Below are 19,810 nucleotides of genomic sequence, written 5' to 3' on the forward strand. Positions count from 1 at the left end.
CTTTTATGACATTGTGTTTTGTCTCCTCCCCCAAAATAATACTGTCAATTCTCTCAATGTATGAGCATCTCAGGAAAAAGGAGAATTTCTCCGTTTCTCTGGAATGTCTGGTGGCAGGCTTTCACTTTGATCAGCTGTAAGCTTATAAAATTGAGTCGAGTCCCAGAAAATCTGGAAGTCAACTGGTTTTTGTTTTGTTTTCGTTTGTTTGTTTTTAAAGGAAAAAAAGGGGAAAATAATTTGCCTAAAAACAGTAAAGTAAGAGCAGATTTTAATTTAGTTTAACATTTTTTTCTGTTTAACACTGTTCTAATTATTTAATGTTTTGCTTGTAGGGAATTTTAAGCCTTGAGTATTGTGTTGGTATCATTGGTGGCAAACCCAAGCAGTCATATTACTTTGCTGGATTTCAAGGTTAGTGTTTTAATGTTATGTCTCTTCAATATTTTGCTTTAGGAGTTAGGATGTTAATATAGGGCCAGTGGGAAATAGCATGATTAAAATAGCAAAATGAGTACCTTATTAATTCATCATATCTACCAAAGTCCAGTCATTTGTCATTTACCTCATACAATAATTGGATTCTGTAAAATGTACATTTAATTTCCCTTGTTGCATAAACAAGGCATAATTTATCCATTTCACCAAACTTCAGGAGCCTTTGCTGTTACTGTCTGGCAGTTCTTATTTACATATTTACTTTTTACTAGTTTAAGTGGTGTTAGTTGATGCCTAAATGACAAGCAATATATTCTTCCTGTCAGGATGAAGCAGCACAATGCATTTTTCATATGCAAACTCCAGAATATAATTGTGTGTTTGTAAAAGTAATTTTATCACCAAAAATTAAATGACAGTCTCATCACTTTATAAAAATTCTGCTTATACAAGCATATTTGATTATGCAAAAGTTAATCTGTCCTGCAAAAACCTATGCTTCAGTCAATGAATATCAGCCTGGCAAGCAGTTACTTGCTGGCGTTTTTTTCAGCTTTTCTGCATAGAAATTGGATTGTAAGCAGTGTAATAATAAGGTGTTTTTTGAATTACTTGTCTTCTGTTTTGTCCTTGTAGATGACAGTTTGATTTACATGGATCCTCATTACTGCCAATCTTTTGTAGATGTCAGCATAAAGGATTTCCCTCTTGAGGTAGTATGGATATAGACCTGGCACTGTTTTCTTCCCATATGAATCAAACACTAATTATTTAGAGATGTTCTAGCTAGCTGCATCTTTATGGTTTTACAGTTACATGTTATTTATCAAAGTTCTGCCCTTCTTTATAGGCCTATAATCAACAAAAATGACCAGAGGTTAAAAATTCAACATGAGCTTTTAATTTTTATGTCATTAACCTTTGTCTGTTTCTTTTCAATGATTGGAAAATCTCAAAACTAGATACCAGTTTCCTTACGTATTTTTCCATCAGAGAAAATAGAAAATAGACAATATTTGGAGATCTTAAGTGTGATTTAGTTGGATTTGTATTGGGTTAGTTTATCTTTTTGGTCATGTTTTTATAATTTATTGTAACTTCAAGTTGCAATGGACATTATTGAGAGAATTACTGAAGTGTTCAACAGTAGGTGCCTGTAGTCAGTTTGGAACCGGAGTTTATATAGGTTTATCCAGGAATTCTTAATATTTCTATACTGGAGTAGGTGGTTATTTAAAATGTAACTTTTGCTTCTCACCACTTTGCAGGTCACTTTTATAGCTTCTTACAAGTGAAATTACTAAGGCCGAGCAGTGAGGTTTGTCATTGACTGGATGAACAATACTCAACTCTTCTCAACTGTTTCTTTTAACAAGTTTTATTATTATTTTTACTCAAGCTATTTTTATAGAATAGTTGTTTCCAAGAAACTGACAGGTCTGAAAACATAGTTGCTGGGTTTGTTCTTACTTTCCCATTCTCTAGGCCTTGACTTTCTCTGGGTGCATCAAGGTGTAATGGATGTGTCCTTTCAGGCTATGCTTACTTGTTAAAAATCATGCTTTTTTAATTATTTATTTATTTAGAGTAGTGTTTTCCCTTTTCTTTAACTTCTTCCCAAATAATTTGCATTGAAAATAGATAGAGTTTAACAGAGGTTATTAAAGGACTCTATTATAAGGACCATGGGAAAACATTATCAGTTGCAGACGGAAGTGCTCAATAGCCACGGTGCTCGCAGTAAAAGCACTCAGTGCCATCCATACAAACTCTCCTTTTTGATATTGGCGTGGACAAGTTCTGCATGAACTTCCAGGCACCTCAGAGCAGCTCTTCGTGAAGTGTGAAAACATCCACTGCTTAGGACAGCATCAACTGAGCTGGAGCAGAGTTGGTTATTAGTAGTGATTCCTCATGCCAGCGTTCTGTGAAGTTAAGTACTCCTAAACGTGGAAACAGAGCTTCAGAAAAAAAACATATTGCATTTCAGTAAGGAAGAGGAATATGTATTTATGTCCACCCCCCTGAAATACTAGTTTCTTAATGTAGGATTCTTGAAAGTGTGCAGTAAAGTCCTGTAAAGAGCGGAAGTCACGGCTCAAGAACTGGGTAGGTGATCTTAAATTGAGTAGTTATGCTTAGAAGGGAAGTCAAACGGTATGTAATCAAATTCTACGTCGTCATGGCTTCTGTTTTGTATAGCAGCTAAGAGTTAACTTAAACTGAGAGAACAATGGAGAGAACATCAGCGTTCCTGTCTAGCACTATCATGAAAAGAAAGAACTGTTAACATACCACTTTCAAGGAGGTAATATTTTGAAGTTGATCACAACACCTTAATCAAGATACCATCAAAAAGTATCTAGGAAAAGAGATTACGTATATCAAAGGGCTTATACAGGGCTAATGTTAAATCCTGGGGCTAACTAGAAGCAAATACTAACATAGATTTCAGTATTTATGCTTAACAACGTGCTTTAATTGGTGTGACGTATAATGTGGAAATCTTAATGTTCTCTAGGAAATTAGAAGGTTCTAAATTAAAAAAAATAAATAAATAAATAGGGAACATAATTGCTGTTTTAGATTCAGCAAAATGAAAAATAATCCTAGGCAGAAACTTTCATTCTTTTCAGAGATACCATTGAATTTACCCCGTTGAGGTATTTGGAAGAAGGGTTGCTGAGAGTCCCAGTTCTCTACTTATTTTGCTACTGCATTGTGGCAGCAGCCAGAGATTATAACCAAGATCTTTGCCTCTTTATGCTAATAACCGTTGTAAAATACGGTGCCTTCTGAAGATTTTACAGTTTAATTGGGTAAGCCAGACAAAAGGTGGGAAGAGCACAGAGATGTAGAGCTGAAGTGACTTCCTTAAGGTCACACCGGAGCTCAGTGGCCAAGCTGCAAAAAGTACACGTCTCTTTGGCTTCTGTTCCCATGACTAATCCTCCAGATTATGCTGCAGGCTGGCATTAATATGAATTTCCAAATAATAAGGTTTTAAAATGTATTTTGAAGGTACACAAGCTGCCAGCTTGGCTTGATCGCATCCTAATGCTTTTCTGCAGACAGAAAATATATTGCAATTTAATGCTTGGTGCATTTAATAGTATTATATCTTTGTCCAGAAATGTCAAAAGTAAACAGAAATTGCTTTCTTAGTGTGGATAGTTGCTTGTTAGATTTATCTGTGGGGAGTATTTTCAAAATTGACAAATTGTCCAGAATAAGTTGGAAATCAATCCACTCTGTATTGGCTTCCAGAATCCATTTGTTTGGAGGAGTGGAAAAAAAAAAAAAGCCTCTCCACTTCTTTTGTTGTACAGTGATTGGTGTAGCATTAAGAGCACTGCCCTGAACGGTACAGCAGAAGTGCAGTGGGAACGTTGTTGTTGAAATGTGACTGTAGGGCAGAATTCAGTTTGTGCATTTGATGACCCAGGAATGAATATTCAACCCGCAACTTCTGCATAGAAAATCTGAACAGAATTAGGAAAAAAAAAAAAAACAACAAATGATAAAAATCAGTCTTGTATAAATATTATTTCTAATCTTTGCTTAGATTTTTTTAGCAGAGGTTTAATGCAAATACCTCTCAGGTTTGTAATCATAAGCAGATAGAAATACCCTTCAACATGTGAAACTCCTGCACTGCCAGATACTCTCCGGGTAGGGAACTAGTGCTGTCGTCTTCTGCACATTGACTTTTCTGATGAGCCAAAAAAAAAAAAAAAGAAAGAATTAAAGATCAAATGGGTTCTAGCCTAAAGACTGCTCGATGTTAGCTGCCGGCGGCTGCTGTTGCTGTACTCAAATCGGATGGCAGCAGAGGAAAGGTGGTGGTGCTGGGGCTGTGGCAGCGAGCTGCCCTGGCCCCGCGCTGTGCCAGGAGCTGCGGGCACGCCGCACGCGCTGAGACGGGGAAGGAGCCAGCACGGAGCAGTCAGCGGGGAATATGGAGCGCCGTGGGAAGTTCAGGAAAAATAAAACCTGCATTTTAGTACGGGGGGCATCTCTCCGTCGCGGAGCGGTGCCGACCCCGGTGTGTTAGCGTTTGTTTGTGGTGCTGAGCAGCTGTAGGAGCAGCGCTCGTGGTGTAACGGGCTGGCGGAGCGGCTGGCCCTGCCCGCTGGCCGCAGAACCGCCGGGACTGCCTCGCAGGTGGTGGCTTCAACCTAGGCAATAATTGCAGACGAGGAGCTGCTACTCAAAACTACGGTCCCTGTAACAAACGAGCACATTTCATGATGAGGGTGAACGGCACGTTTGTTACCTTTTCTCTCAGGAACTGTGAATGAGAAGTGGAGGGAAGAGTGTTCTGTTTTGTTGTTGTTTTTTTTTCCCTTTTGTACCACGGCTGCTGCTAGTATCAGTTCACAGCACTGTCAGAGCGTAATTCGTCATGGAACGAGATTCCACATTAGGGAGAAAAATATTTGTAAAGCAGGGCATGCTTTTGTTTTTCCATACTTGTGGGCTTTTGTAATACAGTCTTCCTTTTGTGTGTATGTTTTTTAACCCATTTCATTCACTAAAGGCAAATAGATGAGGTTGGTTTATTCCATTATGCCTCTTTTATAGAGGCTGGGGGAGGGAAAGGGGCACTGGGCGGTGGTAGTAAAGCAGTAATTGTAAGATAGTGCAAAAGCTGTTACAAATTCAATTTGCAGAAGAGCATTCACCTCCTCTGCCTTGGGAATATTCATACAGGGCTGCTTGGAGCGGCGGACCTGACAGATTTCAAACTAACGTGGTGCTACGTGCAAGTTTGGTGAACGCAGCACAAACAGCGAGAGGCTGTACACATGCGGAGAGTCAAATTCCACGAACCTCTTTGGGTGGGGGTTGGAAGAAACAACTTCAGGAGCATGTGCTGGGGTTTAATACAAGTGATAGGGCGGGTTGGGTGTTAAAGCTGTCGGTTAAAGAAAAAGGAAAAAGTAAATGCGTTGCTCTGTACCGTTCTCAACCTTAATCCATTTCCTGTTTTTTAATCTTGCAAATTGCAGTCGTTCCACTGTCCGTCTCCCAAAAAGATGTCATTCAAAAAAATGGATCCGAGCTGTACGATAGGATTTTATTGTAGAACTGTGCAGGACTTTGAGAAGGCTTCTGAAGAAATAACCAAGGTAGGTGTCGAAGTTGCAAAATCGATTCCTCAGCCAGAACAGCATGTGTGCACCGTGTAGGGGTAAGGGCAGAGGATCAGCGCAGCTTTACTAAATACCAGTAACTCTTTTCTTGATATTTATTGCTGAATTTATAAATGTGAGAAATCCAGATTGTTTTTAATTTCATCTGTTTTTACCAATACCTAAAACCTGGGCGGAACCTGAGCTGCATGTTGTGAGGCTGTCGCTAACGGAGCAAAGTGATGGGCTCAAAACAAAGCCGGAGCCGGGCAGCCAGGATGGCACATGGCAGCTCCACGAGGTGGCACTATTGAAGTGAAAATATTTCTGCAGCCACCCTGCCGAGGTGCTGGAATTACCCGGTACCTGATGAGGAATTTTTAAAAGGCAATAAATCCCTTGGGAAGATTTTTTTTTTTTTTTTAATGAAAGTATTTGATCAAGCCAAAATTGTATATTATTTCTTGTTAGCATAAGTGCTCTTTCTGATTGCGTTTCAATGTAAAGCAGCGTGCTTATGATTTGGTAACATGTTTGGAAGTTAACGGAGCGGGTATCACCCAGTAAATCTGTCTGATCATGTCCTTCCACTTGAAAAATACAGGTACAGGTTTACCTAGGTCCAAATGTAATTGACTTTTTTTTTTCTTGATTATGCCAGCATATGAATATTTGAAGGACAGATTTATTAATATGTTGTATTAACTGTGGTAGCCAATAACCATGCTTTGTGATTTTAAAGAAGGTCTTTGAAAGGATTCAGTGGCAGTGAAGATATTTGTGATACTGATATTCAAACCATAGTACTTACCATAAGTATGCAAGAATTAATGTTTGTACAACATTTTGAATGTCCTGTTAGGCAATGTTAGTATTATAGCTGAAACAGCATTTTAAACTTAGTACTTGGTATAAGATTTTGTAGATTTTGGCTGATTTCGAAGTTGTTTTTTTCAGTTCTTATACGGAGAGGTAAAAACTTAATTACAAAATCACCTGCGTTGGAAGGTTTTTTTTTCCCCCCACTTTTCTTTTCAGTTTGGGATGAAGTACATTTCTTCCCCTAATCATCTGCTGTGAAAATAGCCAGGTCTGACTGAAGTCTTGGAGCTGCTCTCCTAGCACTTTGGATAGAAGTTCTTTCATATTGATGACATTATCTTGTATCAGCGTATTTCAGACACAGCAAGTTTCATAGCAGAGGGAAGTTTGGATACAAATACCGTGTGAAAAACATCCTATGATCTTTCAGTCCTTCCTTCACATCCTTTGTTTTTTCCTTCTCTTCCATTATTTTTCCTTTGTTTGCAATTTGAGTGCTGTAACTCTCAAACTACTAGCATAGCGTACTTTCGCTATGCCCTGTGTAGGCCAGACTAACAAATTCAGATTGCTGCTGCTTTTGTGTGTTATAAGAGGTGGGAGGAAATATTTTGCTTTTATTATGTGAGGATAAACCTGATGAATCATTTATTCAATGATAGAGAAATTTGAAATCAAGGGCCCAAATTGAGTGAATGGTGAAAATCCATCCAAATTACATTCTGTAGTTGCTAGTTAGGTAGCTGTTGTTAAGCTGTTTAATAATACTTGGAATTAAGTAGTCAATAGATTTACTTCCAGCATGAATACCCAGAAGGCATGGCCACTCCTGCCTGGCTTCTCGGCTCCACGTGGCACGTCCAGGAGGTCAGCAAGAAGCTCCGGTCCTGCACAGCACCGGGGAAGGAAGGCTCTGCCTCTCCCTGGCTGCAGCCTCTGCTGCTGCTTTACTGCATTACCTGATACCAGCCTTGCCTTAGTGCAGTGAATTGTTCCCTTACCAAAATCCACGGCTGCAAATGAATAATCCACTTGGGCCGAACTGCGCTTTGCTGTTTGTAGCCCGGGTTCTTAGCAGAAATGGAAAGTTCTCTGAAGAACTGAACTGACTGAGTATTGAACTTGGATGCAGCTCAGTACAAAAATGAATTATTGCAGTGGCAACAGTGTCAGTCCTGTCTAACACTGAAATCCTAAAAATATTGATGTTTTTATTAAATAAGCTGTAGAAATCATCACAGTGTTACCTAAAGAACTTGCAAGTGAAACAGATCTGTCCAATGGTGTTCTTTATCAGAGAATTATTATACTAAGTTATGGCCCAGGGTCCAACACTTGGTCACTTAGTATTACATAGGATATCCCCGGCAAAACTAGGAGCAGAAACCACGTTTCTGGAGTTTGTTCACTGGCTTTGCCTAGGGTCATTTCAGCTGTAATATAAATGTCATAGATCTGTATTCTTAATTTTTGCACTGATATGAACCAATCTCATCCATGGAGCTTCAAAACTGCTGCGTGTGAAGTACTCTTAAAAAGCTGGACTTTGCAAAACGCCCTCTTTGGTGCCTTCTCAAAGTCATAAAGTACATAGTTTTGGACAATTTACTTTTATAGAATAAATGGAACTTAGTAGGTAAAATCAGGTATTTATTACCTGTGATCACTGAGTGAGATGTAGCTTGGTAATCATTGCAGTGACCACTCAGCTCCTGCTTGTCGGGCTAGTTGATGTATTTAGGAGTTCATCGCCTCCCTGGGTAACTGGAGAGCGATGTTCCTGGCACTGTAGGAAGGGCGCTTCGGGGAAGTTCAACAGACAGCAGCAGTGTTGCTGTCCTCATCTGGAGGGACCATCTTTAAAGGTGCTCTCTATGAATGTGTGGCTTCCCGAGACGCAGTATTTGGGTAAGTTTTCTGTTGCAGATTTGCAGTTAGGAGCTGGTGTGAGTCCAGCCGTCCACTTCACAGACCTGCAAACAGCCTTCATATGGCTCCAAATTTTGGTTCTTCCTAGCCCAGCTTGTATTCAGCCCCTAGGAATGAGAGGCTTTGCATCCAGCTATCTAGTCTTGCAAGACTCACAAATGCTTTCTTTCCAGACGAGCATTTTTCCTTTCTTCCACAAATACTTGTTATTATTCTTTGCTTTTGCTTGTTACTATGTGTATGTCTTTTCTGCATCTCTTTTCCCTTTTCCCAGGTTTCACATCAAAATAACCAAATGCAGTTAAAGTAGACTAGAGTAAAGGGGAAAATTTCAGACCACAGTAAAAATCAAGGAATCTGTGTGGTGTTTTTTTTTCTTTCCAGCCTTCTGATCGTCTCTTTAAAAATAGTTCCTACTCTTTAAAGATTTTTTTTCTGCTTTACATTAAGTGTTTCTCCTTAAAACAATGTTTAGAGATTTTAGTTCCACACAGGGGATACCTGTAGGCTAGTGTAGTTCCGCATGTCACTGCATCACTGTACACTGAGATGTTTTTTCAAAGCAGGTAAGAAATAAAGAGATGAATAAAATGAGTGAACAGTTGTCTAAAACTGCCTGAAAAGTGGAAATGACTGTCGGTATTTGGAGGATTAGTATCTGCTACTAAACATAGCTGGTGTGGTGGTGGTTGTTTTAAGTTTTTATCGTTTCCTACTACCCTCATCCTATATGCTCAGTTCTCTTATTTATAAATGTAGATTTTTGGTGCCCTAGTTACCACAGCCTGTTACCATTGTCAGTGTATTTTTAACAATGTGCTCTTGTTTGGCTTATTTAGGTGTGCATGTTTATGCTTTTAGTCAAAGTGTTGACTATTGTACCTAGTGGTTCTACAACAAAAATATCTCTTGAGTTTAGGTGCTCCACAATTCGTACCCGTGTCTGAAGAGAGTGTTATGGGCATTAACTGTCTTGTAATAAATATATTTTAATCTTCTTACAAGATCTCGAGCTGCACTGAAGCAATCTGCATTCTGTATGTGGAGGTGATCTGTACGAAGAAGTTGCAGGGTTAGGCATAAAATTGTAAATGGAGCTATTCACTGTCTGAAGGAGAAGAAATAGATGTTTCTTTCAAAGGAGGAGGAGGTGTTTAGATTGTGCAATGCTTTTGTTTTAATATGATAAAAAAAATGCATTTTTCATTTTATAGTCATAATCAGATCAATATTGCTGCTTACTGTATTTCTTCAAATCCAGTTTAACATTTTATCTGGTATGTGTTCTACATTGTAGATGCTGAAATCTTCATCTAAGGAGAAATACCCCTTGTTTACTTTTGTAAAGGGTCATTCTAGAGACTATGACTTTGCTTCCAGTCCACTCCGTGAGGAAAATGACCTTTTCTCTGAGGATGAAAAGAAAAGATTAAAAAGATTTAGTACAGAGGAGTTTGTCTTGCTTTAAGGACATTTTACACTAGATTATTGGCAGCTGTCCAGGAGAACACTTGCCTTTTTTAAAAAAAAATAATAGTGTCCTCCTCTTCCAGAAAGGCTAGCTGTGCTGAAATTGGTCTATTTTCATAAAGATGATAATGTTTTATATGTTAATAGTCTTTAAAATGTCATTTATAAATGTACTTACTAATTATTTTTGTTCACTACTAGTTGGATGAGTGTAATGTTGCATCGTGCTAGTGAAGATAGATGGCATTGTTTAGAGGCAGGTGTGCTGAAATGTGCCTGCGTCCTGGTCTCGCCCTCTGAAAAAGCTGGGCTGGCCGTAAGCCTGAATGTGATCCTAGGGTTGTTTCGGTCCGGGACAAATCCTGAGCAGAGGCTGTCAAATACGTGTTGGTTTTATGTCATGGGCACATATCTGTGGGTTTTGAGACCATCTTATTTCTGTTTGTAAGCAAAATTTGAGTAATTCTTGTTGTAAGTGTAGAACTCTAACCTGTTTCACTTCCTAAGCCCAAATAATAGTTAATATGGTAATTAAAACATACCTCTCTTCCACTGCGCTGCCCAGGATGTAAGTTTGATATATCAGAAGTAATTGCCAGTTGCAATACTGATATAATTATATAGGCTGAATTGTGAGTTAAGATACTATTTAGCAGTATGATTTTATAATGGTTTCTCATTAAGCCAGCTTTGGAACCTTAATTTGAGGAGTGAAGATAAAGTATTACCTTGCCCCACAATTTTTAAAGGTTATACTATTAAATTAACTGCAACCAATCAAAGCAGCTAAAAACAATTATTAGAAAGGAGTGGTGTTTGTTTCCTGTTTCAGCTATTATAATGTTGAGGCTTCTTTCCTATTAGCGCAGCTTTTAGATCAAAGCAAATGGGGTCTGGATGTTTAAAATTTTGGGGTGTGAATTTTTTTTTGATATGTTATTACTGTACAAATGATTACTTGATGGTGTGTGTTCTCAAATTGCAAAGAAATGTACATAAATAGTTTCGTGTTTTAACAAATGCAATATTTAAACTATGTATTAACACTGCTTGAAAAATAAAAGGTGTGAAAACATTAACTGCACGTGCCTTCTTTATTAATACCAGGTCCTCTAAGAGTGAATGTAATCCCACATCTAAAAAAAAATTAAGGTGCGAATACTCTGTTTATGTGTAATAAAGACAAAGTCTATTGTTGTGATGTAAACCAAATGTTAACCCATTCTAAGTGCCATTCAGGCACAGAAGACACAAATGTGATGCTTATTTGGATAGACAACGTGTACACATTAAAATACCTTCTTTCCTTTTCTCAGAAAAAAGTGACTAATAGCCAGATGTCAGGCAGAACTAAATCATGTATACACGTCAGAGTTGGGGTGTGCATCTTCAGGTGTTAATTGAATATTCTGAAAAGCCAAAATGAGATTATTTGTGGTTTCACTTGTTCTCAGGAAAAACAAACAAACAAAACAACAACAGCAGAAGCCGCATACATCATTTGTCTGAATTAGTAACCCCTGCACTGTTAAATCACACTAATAATTGGCACGGTGTTTTTATATGCTGCATGTGTATGTGAGGACGTTCAGATTGGATCTTACTTAGTATTTTTCATTAATAGCCCAGAAGAGGGAGTAAACAACATATTTATGGAATTTAGATGTCAAAATGAGGGGAATTGTGAATGTCAGTGAGAACTAGAAAATAGAAGACTTCTGTTTAGTGAAGCTCAAGTTAATGTAGCTCTAGCAAAAATAATGCAAAACTGTCAAGTGGTTCCTTTGGGTAACAGTGGAGGGGAAATTACACATAAAGTTGTACTTTGCTTTCCCATTTAAGAACCAAAAATGCAGTTCTATGCTGCATCACTAAAAGCTGTCACGGAGCGGGGGGATACATTTGGCATAATCTGGTCTCACTGATGCTCTCCTGTCTGCTTACCTTTCCGTGAGGAAGGCATTAACTAATTAAAGGTCGCAGAAGAACAGTAAAAATGATCGGGAGCCTGCGGGGACGGATTTAAGGAAGATAAACTTGGAGCTCTGGGCCTTTGTTAGGCTGTGGCTGAAGAGAGCTCAGGGTGAGAGGGAAGCAGGACAGTTTACAAATGCACGCTCTGCCTGCGCTGCTGAGGAGGAGAGGAGTTGGAGGGAACGGCAAGAGGCCGTACATCTTCGGCAGAGGGGAAGACAGTCGAGGAAAAGCTTCCTAGAGGGGAATGCCAGGCTGTGTAATAATCTCGCGCAGCAGCGTTGGAAGTCTTATCGTGTCAGGCTGTTAAGAAGCAGACTGGCCCAAAGGCTAACAAATGCACAGTAAAGAGCAATCCTGCTTTCAGCGCATTAGTTGAATCAATAACGTCTTTCCCATTTACAACTTCTGTTGTTGTAGTAATAATAATAAAATGTAAAAAGCTTTAGAGGCCTTAAAGCAGGGGAGTCTGCAATATTTGTAATGAAGTTGAGAGTGGCCCTCAGTTATGTAAAACTAAGGAAAATACAGAGTTGTGCCCTGGACTTTTCCCTCATGGTTTGTTGTTTTTGTTGTTGAAAATGCCTCAACCCGTACAACACCAATGTGTGTTTCCAGTCACCCCGGGCCTACGCTGAGGCCTGCGACCCCTTGGGGCTTTACCCTCCCACCGCCTCAGAGCCTTGCAGGGACAAGGCCGGAGGCCGGGGGAGGCCGGGCTGCCGCCGTGCGGCTCCCTGAACTCATGCTGAGGCCTGGCTGAAACCATGAGGCCTGGCTAAGACCCATCCTTTGCAAGTTTTCCATGCCCAGGCCTTTGTACCCATTGACCTGCCTTACGCTCACACACAGGCCATGGAGATCTTTGACCCCAGCTGGGAGCCAAAGGATTTGTTTCCCCTTTTCCTCAGCTCCACTGGCTGAAGTTCAGGTACCTCCAAAAATCCCATGTGCACATACCCACCGAAGCTAGCTCTGTCTTTGGAAATGCGCTGCTATTAAAAGGGCTTTTGGTTTGGTACTCCTGTAATAGGAATGGTCAAATGGAAATACAAGAGCTACGGTATATGTGTTAAAAGGAAAAATGTAATTCTACCACCCCAACAGCAAACTTATCTGTAAGGGAGAAATAGTTTCATTTGTCTCAGTCTTCTTGCAACTTGTTCATAAAGAAACATAACGGTTGAAAACCATTGCTGAATTTAAATTTTTTTTTTTTTTTCCCTTTTAAAACTAAGGGCGAGACTTCACTGCTGGAACAGCTGCCATTGTTCAGCGTGGTTCTTCAGTCTGTTACCAAACCCTTTTGTTTACTGCAGTGCCATTTTATTTGAAGCCAGCTGTAAGTGGCTGTTAAAAACTAGTAGCTATTTTCAGTTGTTTTTTGTTGTTGGTTGGTTGGTTGTTTGTTTTTTTTCAAGTTTCTCATACGAGACTTGGCATAGGCAAGCCCACAAGTTGCCCTGGTGCTGAAGATCCATGTACAGTGGTGACACAAGTTAAATTACCAAGTTACTAGAAATTAATGTTTTTCAGTAACTACAGAGGACTTTAATTGGAAACTATGTTAATCGCATAGTAATTCTCTTTACCTCGTCTGCATTATCTCCTGAAAACTGTGCAATTAATTTGTGTCATCACTGTTGCTGCTGCTGCCTTCAAACACAAACCAAATGAGCATTAGTTACTCACACACCCAGCAGTGGCCTATTTCCTTAAAGGGCTGCCGCGAATCACTGACTGATGACTCGCTTGCCTGACTGAACCAGACTGCACGTGCCACAGAAAGTGGCAAATGGTTGTTCTTTTCAGAGAAGTCTGATCTTGAATCACCTAATTACCTTTCTTTGTGTGTTTATAATACCTAATATTAGCTTGACACTAATACTAGCGATCCTAGGACACTAAATGAGTAACTGGGACTCTTTCTTCCCCTTCTCGGAAAGATACTGGCCCCATTTTTCAACATAAAGTGAGACTGCAGGGTTCCCCTTGACTTGCCTCTCACTGACTGGTGAGCAAAGCCCGTCACGCTTCCCAGTCTGCTGGTGAAGGTGCTCGGGGTTGTCCCTCCCTGCTGCAGCTGGGACTGAAGCGTGGGTAGCCCACAGGGTGCGGCACAAAGGACCTCAAGTCTGTCACCCAGTCAAAGCCCATTTGTGGCCACCAGCAGAGTTGCTTGCTTGTGTTGCCTCTCCTTAAAGGCTTGGTTCTGCTCTTGTTGGTCCCTGGTGCTTCCAGGGTTATGGAAAACTGAAGCCTCCCTAATTTGATCCTGAAGGTCTCAAAGCAGCTCTGCTCCCGTGGGAACAGCAAGACAGAGTCCCCCCAGCACATTTCTCACTCGATGGTTACGTTTCCCCCCCAGGACTAATGAGCCACCCCTCAACTACAACAACGTAAGTAGGCAACCATAAGAACTACGTGAAAGCAGCTCTTGTATTTCCTTACAGGTGCAGCAGCAACCGCAGGTGGAGGTGACCCCAGACATCCCCACACCTGGTTTTTAAGGCCAATGCTGTCTTCATGTTCTGGCAAGACCCAGTCTTCCTCGATCCTGGCAAAAGGCACAACCCTGTGAAGTGTGGACCTGCCACTGGTGTGTTCGCTGCTCCCCAAGGAGTCCACACGACCTTGTGCTTCTGAGAGGACGCAGCAAGTAGGCCCGGCTGCCAGCAGGGCACCACGCTCCTTGGGTAGAGCCGCAATAAGCGGTTGCTCTACGTACCCCGACTGCCACTTAAACGTCACTTTTGTTTACCAGTATGAGAATCCAGCTGGAAAGCTGAAAAAGCGAGTGTGGGTGGGACTGAAGGAATCCCAGCCCCGTCCCGAGCACTCTCTGGCTGTGCCAGTGCCCTGCATGAGGGCACCCATGGCCCTCGCCCTGGTTTCTGCCTTGCCCTTGGCTTGCAAATTTCTTATCCTCAGGGAAGTCTTTTGTAGTTTTGTTTTTGTTAACTTAACCCTCCAAACCAAGAAGTGCTGGTAATGGAAAACAGGCTAGTGTGTCTGTTAGGGGTGGTGCAGCAGTGGATTTGGGGATGCAGGGAAGGACTCTCCTATTTGCCATTAATTACAGTAAGAAAGTGGACTCACTCTGGAGAGCTGATTTATTTCCAGAGTTATTGACAATCGCTTAAACCAATGATGGAATGAAAAGCAACCGTGAGTTATGAAAGGTCAATAATACCACAAACGAATACAAACAGCACATCTGAGATCCAGCTCACCCCGCTTTCTGCTCATGAAACATTTTCATCCCAGGTGACACGGGTGGACACCTTTTTGGTGAGGCTGAAGCAGCAGCTCTTATTCTACCAGGAGCCTCCAAGGGGGCAGAACATGCCAGATCACTTTGTGGTCTTGCTGTGTATCATTTTCTTCGCGGTGCTTGGAGCACATTTCCCTCATCCTGCGCCGAGGGCTGCGGATCACAGTTAGGTGGAAATTGCAGAGCAGCACTCCTGCCGAGCGCTTCTGTGCCATCCCTACGGCCAGCCCCTGCTAGACTCTAGCTGCTTTCCAGCTGTACAACTGTGTTACAGCCCGGTGCCACCTTGGTTAGACAACACCATGTTATGTAAAGGGGGCCTTAAAATGCTGGTAACTTATCTCCACTGCCAACAAGATGTAAAAAGGCGTTTGAGTGAGTCAGGATTGAGCCCTGAGTAATCATCATTTGACCGTATGACTGGTTATCTTCATGAGATGATTTCTGTTGCCTAATTGAGGCTAACTGAGCTTTATAAACAGTTCCCTTCCCTGTTTGTAAGCAGTTCACGGGCAGCTGTAATTGTTTGAATCCACAGTGTGAATAGCAAAAAGAGCTTTACTTAATGACTGCAGAAGCCCTTCTTGTGTGAGAGCTCTCTGGTATTTATTCACACCAGAATTCACGACGCTTTTGTTTTCTGTAAACGCTCCTGCAAATAAAAACTTGCTCACTCTAATGTTTATGAATAAATGTGGTCGTAAATGCCATCAAAGCAAATCAGCAGGGTTTTATTTATGCAAGAAGATGCACAAATAAATGTTTGCTGTTTTCACCTAGCTCTAGTGGGTGTGCAGGCATGTGTTAAAACCAAGGCTTTGTGCATTTTCACCTCAGCATTCACATGTTATTCTTATTTTCCATCCACTCCTTTCTTACACTCTGATCCTGCCAATGAGTCCCCGTGTCCCAAGGGAACATTATTAAAGTCAACGTTTTAGGTATTTATCCACACCCGTCAGTTTGCTGGGTCAGCGGATAAGGTCACCTAGGGTAACAGGACTGCCTGGGGGATGCCCAGGATTGGGACTGGACTCTTGTCCCTATCCCCAGGCAGACAAGAGGCACAGGGGATTGTAATTGCAGCGCCATGCTGGTCTCGGTGTGGCACACAGCACATGCCCACAGCTTCTTTATTGATGTGGGCTGACTTGTGGAGCAAGGTAGCTTGGATTTTTTCTTACCTGGAAGAAGTGGGGGAGGTTATTGCCACCCTGTCTCAATCAGTGCCCTAATTAAGCATAGGAGAGGATTTTCTTTCTAAAACGTAAATGTCAACTTCTGTTAAAGAAAATTAAAATGCACTGAAATTGATGTGGCAGGAACTGTGGAGGTGCTTAAAGAGTCTATATTTTTTAGAAGAGGAAGTAGAAAAAGAAGTATTTTCTCTTGTGGATTATTGTTCCTCCAACGAGCACAAATCTAGTGAAGCACTTCATACTGTTGGTGAAAAAAACACAGCCAACCCGTTCTCCTAAATTGCTGTGCAATAAACTAATCAGAGTTCAGTCCTTAAGCTGAGTCCTTGCAAGGTACTTTCAGAACACAAGCAAGTTATGCACGTTTATAAAGTGCCCCTCAAAACCTGCAACTAGGTTCTGGTTCCAGTTGGTAGATTCTATGCCCCGGCCTCTACAAATGAAAAAGGAATATATTCTGAGACTCACCTCTTTCCAGGATTCATTTGTAAATTCCCTCTCTGTTAGCAAGATCTTTGGGGATTTTGTGCTGGCCATGCTTTCGGGGGGCTGGACTTGAAGATGCAGGTCATTCCCTTCCATGCCTTTGCTCCCTGGAGATCAGAGCAGCAGAGCACAGTAGTACAGAAATTAAAAGATCTACACTCAGTAATATGATAACCCCCACTTACAAATAACACTAGATAAAGGCATCTGACTCCTTCAAACCACAGAGAGCCTTAATCAGAAGTATAAATCTGAACTTTGTAACTCTGCAATAGTCCAAAACACAGTCCTAGATACAGATGCGTTAAGATGGGGAGTTCAAACAGAAAATGATTTTTTTTTCCAGAGGTTCACGGAGAAAGAGATTCAGCTGATCACAGAGAGACGCTTCCACTATGAACTGTGATCTCAACAGGCTCAAGGTCAAAACCTCAGTTCAGACACATTTGTGCCTCCCCTGGAGCAGGTGAGAAGACAATCTGGTTTTTGGCAATGAGGAAACACGGAATAAAGTATTTGTCAAATACAACAAGCTCATGTCTTTGCAAATATATGAAGTGCTTTGGCTTTCACGGTTCAACCAGTGGTTTGTTGTTTTCATGCTAATACAAATTCTTGTATTAATAGGAGCATGGCCTCGGGTTTCTCCATCCGTATGGGAAAAAGTTACTTGTCTGATGGTAAACAAAGAATAGAAGAATTGATTCACTGTCTTCACTTTAAAAAAGATGGTATGAAGCAATAGTGAAGCAATTTTAATTGTGACTGTGTAACACTTGCAATCAGTAAGATCATTTGTGTTCTGTTTTTAGGAATTGGGGTACTACAGAGTACATACAGCATTAGAAATGCAAAACATGACCGCATGTTCTCAGGATTTTGTCAGTGTTACATGAAAGAGCACTTGTGCTGGGATGCTCAACTCTGAGGGTATTCTCTGTTCAGTGTGTATTTACAGAGATGTATGAATATTTGATTAATGAGTCATGGTCTCTGGAGAAATTTAATAACTGTACTGCTGTACAAAGCCAGCTCCTTAACTGTTAACACAGCTGCCAATAGTGTCACTGACACTGAAGCCCTTTCTGCATCTAATATATTCGGTGGAGTAAATTCCTTCGTTACAAGAGAATCCATGGGACACATTATTCAGTTATCTGTTTTGAACTGTTGCAGGCTCAATTTACAGACCCTGATTTGTAAAGATTTTTCCAATGGAAACAAGCAGTGACACATGAGCCATAAAGCAGCAGTTTCATGAGGCTATGTTGTTACAAAAGTTAGCTGGAAGGTCAGTTATAAAGAAGAGCTGCTTTAAAAAATCTTGCGTGCTTGATAGTACAGTAGGTGTTAGCATTGTCCAAATTGCTATTTTCATCAAATATCTTTATAATATATGGTAACAACATGTTCAATATGTGGATGAAATAAAAATTGTCAAAGCTATTGGTTGTGCCTGTGCCTTATATTTGTGTGATCCAGTTTATAAGATGTAAAATGAAAAATAGGTGAAAATATCGATGTGTGGCAGACTGATCTGGCAAATTCTTACATCCTGGAAAAGTGAGGAAAGGTTGTTCAGAGCTACATGATTTGCAAAATGGGGCAGAAGTTTGTTCCCGTCCATGATACCAGACCAGAAGTGTTACTCATTTTTTGCTGAGCAGTTTCCCAAGAATAATTCACTGCTAATTTTATAATTTCTCCATTTTTATTCCTAATACCTGTGAAGAGATCAATTTTCACTTATGAAGTTAGGTGTATATTTTAGTGGTGTTACTGCAGTTCAACTGCTTTAAATAATAGGGGGAAAATGTCAAAAAAAGATAAATTTAGTGCAGAGGCTTTCACTGGAAGCTTTAACTGCAGGTTAGAATTATACATGCTATGCAGAATTTCCTGCAACACTTCTCCTTAGGGCCACAATGCATTACAGCAGACGTATAATGAAGCTGCTATAAAATCCGTGGTAATTAAGGGGGATTTGACAGTAATTGCAACAGTGAATCAACTTAATTATTACCTGCTTCAAAGAGAGCTAACCTGATGTTATAATCTAACCTTTCCTACTTCTAAAATGAGAGATTAAACAAGTATATGTAGCATTTAAGAATTAAATCTGTTGAGATAGAATTCTATTAATATACTTTTTATATACATTTTATGTATGTGTGTATATAAGTACAGAGCAGCTAAACGAAGAGCACCATTAGCTGACAAACTGCAGATACGCTGACTGTATGCATTCATAAAATAAACAGAACCTAGTCTGCATCTCCGAGGCAAAGCAGCCTCTCTGTTATTTGCTGAAAGCGTGGGGACCTATAGAGAGACCCTTGCTATAAAACACTACGACACACACAAGCCTAGTTCCTTGAACGGCCTTGTAAAGGGGATGTGATGAATGTATTGTCTTTCTGCGCTTAATTTTAAGCAAACTAGTCTGAAATACATCTAAGGTGTGCTGTAAGGCTGCAGAAATGAGAGGCTGCTTGGGGCGTGCAGAGCCTTGCTGCACGCAGCCCCTGGTGTGGCTCCAGCAGGGAACCCTTTCCAGAAGCGTGCAGAACTGGAGGCTCAGTGTCACACAGCAGACTCTCCTTTGTCCAAAATGGGTTTGCTGTTTTTCAGTGACCTGCCCTTGAACTAAAAAGAAGCTTCTTATAATCTCTTTCAGTTGCTTCGAAACCGAGAGCAGGACTAGAGAGCTCTATGGTTTACAGAGCAGTGAAGTCCAAACCTCCAGGTGCTTCTTACCCTGCTTTCAGTCATCAGAAATACCAGGGAGAAAGGAGCCTAACATAACATTGGTCTAATCAATTCTGTCATGATCAATTTTGCTTTTTCACCTACAGCATTAGGGATACTGAACCTCACATCACTCGTTCCGGGCCTATTGGATGAGCCCATAAATACAATCACCTCCTTTGCCTCTGTCTTCAGAGCTTTCAAGCTGTGTCACCTGAAAGCAGGGGGTCACCAGGGCGTCACTGACCCAGAGCTCTCAAAAATCCTTCGCAGGCTGGTACACACAGCGCCACGTCCACAGCACGTGCATTGCAGCGGAAGCGTTCTGGAAGAGA

General features: G+C 40.8%; 2 protein-coding genes across 7 annotated transcripts in view; one reads left to right on the forward strand and one right to left on the reverse strand.

The window, feature by feature from the left end:
* Nucleotides 1-10,873, forward strand: part of ATG4C (autophagy related 4C cysteine peptidase) — a 28,273-nt gene extending 17,400 nt beyond the window's left edge. For all 4 annotated transcript variants that reach the window (XM_083846111.1, XM_083846109.1, XM_083846110.1 and 1 more), the window contains 4 exons: nucleotides 336-414; nucleotides 1,075-1,151; nucleotides 5,451-5,570; nucleotides 9,622-10,873. In XM_083846111.1, the coding sequence (XP_083702237.1) occupies nucleotides 336-414; nucleotides 1,075-1,151; nucleotides 5,451-5,570; nucleotides 9,622-9,792 (447 nt within the window). In that variant the 3' untranslated portion in view covers nucleotides 9,793-10,873. The remainder of the gene's footprint in view (nucleotides 1-335; nucleotides 415-1,074; nucleotides 1,152-5,450; nucleotides 5,571-9,621) is intronic.
* Nucleotides 10,874-18,568: 7,695 nt separating this feature from the next.
* LOC310903257 (uncharacterized protein) overlaps nucleotides 18,569-19,810 on the reverse strand; it is a 142,905-nt gene continuing 141,663 nt past the window's right edge. For all 3 annotated transcript variants that reach the window (XR_014587382.1, XR_014587383.1, XR_014587384.1), the window contains one exon: nucleotides 18,569-19,800. The gene's annotated coding sequence lies outside the window, so the exon portion shown is untranslated. The remainder of the gene's footprint in view (nucleotides 19,801-19,810) is intronic.

This window comes from Anser anser, assembly GCF_964211835.1.
Source record: "Anser anser genome assembly, chromosome: 8".
Taxonomy (NCBI): domain Eukaryota; kingdom Metazoa; phylum Chordata; class Aves; order Anseriformes; family Anatidae; genus Anser; species Anser anser.